Raw genomic sequence first — 5,264 nt, 5'->3', positions numbered from 1 at the left:
CACGCAGGCCCCGCCCCAGGCTAAAATCGCGCTGCCGCCTGCCCGCACTCCACTGCGATCCCTACAGCCACCTTTTCCAATCGACCGGCGTCAGCGTTGCCCTCGCTCACCCTCCGCCTGCAGACAGCCAGCGCCTGGTCTCTCGTGTTCTCCTGCGGTCCGGTGAGCCCGGCCCCAACCCTGCACTCGCCGCACTTGTTCCACGCCCCGGCTGCACTGCCTTGCCTTGCGCGCTTCCCGTCCTTGAATTTTCTTCTCTCCCCAGCCCAGTTTGTACTTTTCTTTGTCCTCTTGTTATTTTCTTTATTTCTCTTCTCTAGCCTTTTTTTTTCTTTTTGGACCGGCGATTGAACTCAGGACCTTATGCTTACCAGGCAGGCACGGCTCTAGTACGCTATATCCCCGGCCACGCGCCTTTTTTTTTTTTAAGACGGCCTCACTATGTAGTTCAGGCTGTCTTTGAACTATGTATCTTAGGCTGGCCTCGAAGTCGCGGCGATTTTCCTGCCTGTCTTCTGCGTGCTGGGATTACAAGCACGCCCTACCACGCCAGGCCATCACCCTTTTTCCGACTCCCCTTTGTTCTTTCCCTCTGGTGTACAGCTGGCTGTCACGTAAACCTGTCTGTCTCCACACGACCACGCTGACCAGAATGACACCCTCACCTCTCACCCCTTGGAAGTGACTGCAGACCACGTGCCCCCAATGCCTTTGTAGCGCCTCTGCTGAGAGGAGCCTTCAATCTGGGCTCACTCCAGCCCTTTCAGCCTCCTCATAGCCAGATCTAGGCCCTAGCCAACTCCAAGAGAGAGTGATCCATCATGACTACCGGCTCCCTATCAGCAGTTTGCTGATGGTTGGGAGCTGACATGAAACAAGCCTGGAAGGGAGCCCCCGTGTGACAGAAGGCAGAGGAGAAAAGGAGGACTCCTGAGTTTATCCCTCTCTCCTGTGGGTAGTCCCTGGCTACCCAGGGTAAAACGGGCCCTGACTCCCCATCAAATCAAGGACTGAGTAGGCTGTGAGCTGGGAGCCCTTGCTGGGGTGTGGTCTTGTAAGATGGATTTCCCTTTCTAAACTTTCCTCCTTTGCCCTCACCCACAGGACACATAGTATGAACTTTAGGTGTTTGGTCTCCGAGCCGTTTTCTATGGAAAACCAAGGAGAGCAAGCCATGATAGCCACTGGCAACTTTGAAGAACGAGACGCCTTTAGAGAAGCTTGATCTTGAAGGCCTCAGCCTGAGACCTTGCAAAGCCAGGTAAGAGTCAGGCTCCAGAGATCTCTAGCTTCCTGCTGGCCCTGTGGTATAGGTGCTAACAAAAATGACCCCTCCCCCTTAACACTTCACTGAGCACTTTCATCATCTTTGGTCTCTTGGCCTCCTGGAAGGAACCAAGAAAAGTGGTCCCCATTTTATAAAAAGAGGAACTTCAGGCCCAGCTGGGACACTGATTGACCCCAGGTCACCCTGGGACAGAGCAAAGACAGGAATCTATTGTTCTAATTTCAAACTGATGATGAGCTTTTTTTTGTTGTCGGTACCAGGGATCAAACTCAGGACCTTTTGAGGTAGGTGCCGGCACCATTGAGCTACATGCCTGGTCCAGACTGTAGCTTTTGACTAACCAGGAGATAGAAATTAGTAATCAGGTGCTCTGAAACTGGTTTTAACCTGAGATTATCTAATATGATTAACTCTTCTAGGCTCGAGTTTTGTTTTGTTTTGTTTTGCATGAGACAGGGTCTCACTGTGTAGTTCAGGCTGGCTTTAAACTCACTGTGTAGCCCAGGCTAGCCTTGAAGTCATGGTGATCCTCCTGCCTCAGCCTCCCAAGTACTAGGATTACAGGCGTGCACCACCACACCTGGCTATTTACTTTTCTTAATAGAATCGTGAGTACAGGTGACTTTGCACCCAGAGCCATACCTTTCCAGGGGTGGCTTTTTTAGCAAATGCAAGGCAACATTCAGAATGGCAGCCTTTGTCCACTTGTTTTTGAGCTCGGCCGTGGCTGGATCATAGTCTTCTCTGGCCTTTACAACACCCCACAACCCAGCTCAAGGTCAAGCATGTGATAGACCCTCATCACTGGCGCCCAGAGAAGGAACACCAGTTGCCCGAACCTCCTCAGAACTGTTGAATTGCCATGAAAGAACTTTCCTTATCAAAGGCCCCATGCGCCTGGGGCTGAGAAACAGCTGGAAAGAAATGAAATGGAAACTACCTACGAACAGATACCAAGTTCTTCTAACACAGTAACAGTCTGACTCACAGGGCTACTCTGAGGATCAAGTGAGCTAACAGAGTATTCTGGGCAGTTGGTGGGGCAAGGTATGGTCCACCTCCTGGTAGAACAGGGTGACGGCAGGGAAGCTGCGGTCCCCGGGAGCACCTTCATTACCCTGTTATGCCATCCGAGCACCGTTCTCACTGAGCCTTCTATGGGCCAAGCTCCAAACATGAATCAGGTGAGGCCCAGCCCTGTGAGAGCCCTTGAAGCTGTTGCTCTGGGGAATGGCTTGATTTTTGTTTGCCCAGCCCAGAAGGAAGAACCTGGGTGAGCAATATTTGTTTCCTAGAGTCTCTGTTCACAAGCAACTCCTACCACATCCGCCCTCCACCGGCCAGCTCTTTCCTCCTGAGCCCCAGCAACAGGGGCAGCCAATCACGCTGAGCTCAGGGCAGCTGATCCTCTGAAATCAGAGAGGTGAACTCGGGAAGGAGAAGCAAGTCGCCCTGCCCCTCTGGGGTGCTGGGCTCACTTCCTCCTGGGGCTTAGTAGAAGAGGGCGTTGTTCCAACTCAGAGAACAGAATGGAGCCTTTGATTTCCTGTATCCCGTTTCAGCTTGGACTCTACCTCCGATCCCTACCTCTTGTAAGGGCTTTGATCCCCATGATGGAGGAAACTGGCTCCTCATAGGCCAGGAAGAGCCACACTGGGTGCTTACTCAGCCCCTAGCACTGCCAGTGTCCTAAGTAAACATTACCTTGTCTACCTCCTTACCTCTCTCCCGCAGTGGAGTTGCTTGTTCCCTCTGAACTTAGAGAATATGCCCTTCTAGCCCCAGTGGAGCAGGATCACCTGCTCACCCTCTTGTCTGAGAAGCCGTCTTTTAGCCTGAGCGCTGTGAGGACTGGAAAGGATTGACTTAGTCATCTTGTCCCCTCTTGTCCCTTTCCTTGAGTAATTCTAGACCCACAGGAATCTCATCTGCCTAGAAACTCAGTACGTAAACCTGAGGATTTTTGTCTGTCGGGTCTTGGTCTGGCAGGAATCTCTCCCCACTAATCAGCCCTCTGATAGCTCCACACAGTGGGGATGTGAATACCATCAGTACAGTCTGCCCCACAGACCAAGGGCCTACCTGGTGGCCTTTGAGACAGCACTAGGGTTGCCCTGGACCACACTTTTCCCTGCCGTAACTGGGAGAGAGTCCTTCACAAAATATGAACTCCTCTGCTCCCTACTTGAGGACCTCTGGAGCTCATCCTGTTTTCCCTGGCCGGGTCTGTGAGTCCCGTGGGACCAGGAAGGTGAACAGGGAGGCCCTGGGGCACCGTTGCTAACGGGGCTTCTCTCCTTTGGGCACAGATTCCGGCAGAGTTCCTCTGTCTCGTCTTCCTGATTGAAGGTGGTACACCTTTCTCTACTTTTTCTCCATCCCCTGAGAGGTAGAAGAAAATCAGAATCATGGTTGGATTCAAGGCCACAGATATGCCCCCTACTGCCACTGTGAAGTTCCTGGGGGCTGGCACAGCCGCCTGCATTGCAGATCTCATCACCTTTCCTCTGGACACTGCTAAAGTCCGGCTGCAGGTGAGGGGATGGAGCCTAGGGGCCATGATGCTGTCTAAACTACTGGGGGTCTGTGGGGTGTTTTGGAGGGCAGGGGTGGCAGGAGACGGACAGCAACCTGCCTGTCCCTATAGCCACTCTGTCTTGGGCTTGCAGATCCAAGGAGAAAGTCAGGGGTCAGTGCGCACTGCAGCCAGTGCCCAGTACCGCGGCGTGCTGGGCACCATCCTGACCATGGTGCGCACCGAGGGCCCTCGCAGCCTCTACAATGGGCTGGCTGCCGGCCTGCAACGCCAGATGAGCTTCGCATCTGTCCGCATCGGCCTCTATGACTCTGTCAAGCAGTTCTACACCAAGGGATCCGAGCGTGAGTGGAGCTGGGACAGGCCGCTTGGCTCTGGCCTTTTTTTCTTGCTGATGACTGAGTGTAGTTCAGAGCTGAATAGCTCTGTTAGGCCTCAAGATCCTCAGGAGGATCAGAAGAATTGAGGTTTAGAAATGGCTCTGATTCAAGGCTGGGGAGATAGGTAGAGCATTTGCCTAGCATGTACAAGCCCCTGGATTCAACCCCAGTACCATTAAAAAAAAGAAATAACCCCAGTTCTTCTAGTGATGCCAGGCACCTAGGCTCTGAGCAGGGCATCACCCCATGGTAGTCCTCACCACCACTTTGGGAGTAGGTGGCATTATCTCTGTGTTACAGATGAAGATATTAAGGCTTGACGTGGGGAAGGGCTCTGCCAAGGGCACAGGGGGGAAGCCAGAATCACTCCCAGGACTCTTGCCTGTAAGGCCAACATTCTCTAACTTCCTCTCTTGCAAGCCACATCAGCGCTTCATTTTTTGTTTCCTGAGACAGGGTCTCACCATGTAGTTCAGATTGGCCTTGAACTCACTATGTAGCCCAGGTTGGCCTTGAACTTATAGCAATCCTCCTGCCTCAGCCTTCTATATGCTGGGATTACAGGCATGAGATACAGGCACACCTGGCAACTCTTCATTTTACACATAAGGAAACCAAAAGCCCAGGACAGCAGGTTGACTTTCCCAAGATCACATGGAAAGAGAAGTAGATCTGAGACAAGAACCCAAGTATTATGATGCCCAGTTCATCAGAAAGCCACTTCTTTTAACCTTGGTTTTCACATTTGTTAAATGGAAACAATTGTGGGTTCTCAGGGATGTTGAACAGTTTAAATGAAAATGTTTTAGCATAGAAAACAAAGTCTGGGCTGAATATGTGTAGCTCAGTAGTAAGGTGCTTGCTTAGTAGCATGCACAAGGCCCTAGGTTCAGTCCCTAGTACCAGCCACACACACACACACAAAGTCTGGGCTGAATATGTGTAGCTCAGTAGTAAGGTGCTTGCTTAGTAGCATGCACAAGGCCCTAGGTTCAGTCCCTAGTACCACACACACACACACACACACACACACACACACACACAGACAAACAAAGTCTAA

At 51.8% G+C, this 5,264-nt stretch overlaps 1 protein-coding gene across 1 annotated transcript in view; it reads left to right on the top strand.

Annotated features, from left to right (window-relative positions):
- The first annotated feature begins 12 nt into the window (after positions 1-12).
- Positions 13-5,264, top strand: part of Ucp2 (uncoupling protein 2) — a 7,341-nt gene continuing 2,089 nt past the window's right edge. The window contains exons 1-4 of the mRNA XM_010603269.3: positions 13-162; positions 1,105-1,261; positions 3,598-3,822; positions 3,958-4,168. Coding sequence (XP_010601571.1) covers positions 3,697-3,822; positions 3,958-4,168 — 337 coding nt within the window. The 5' untranslated portion in view covers positions 13-162; positions 1,105-1,261; positions 3,598-3,696. The remainder of the gene's footprint in view (positions 163-1,104; positions 1,262-3,597; positions 3,823-3,957; positions 4,169-5,264) is intronic.

This window comes from Fukomys damarensis, unplaced genomic scaffold, assembly GCF_012274545.1.
Source record: "Fukomys damarensis isolate Sample0158 unplaced genomic scaffold, DMR_v1.0_HiC HiC_scaffold_16, whole genome shotgun sequence".
Taxonomy (NCBI): Eukaryota; Metazoa; Chordata; class Mammalia; order Rodentia; family Bathyergidae; genus Fukomys; species Fukomys damarensis.
The sequence above is the reverse complement of the archived record's forward strand: the minus strand, read 5'-3'. Positions and strand labels throughout refer to the sequence as shown.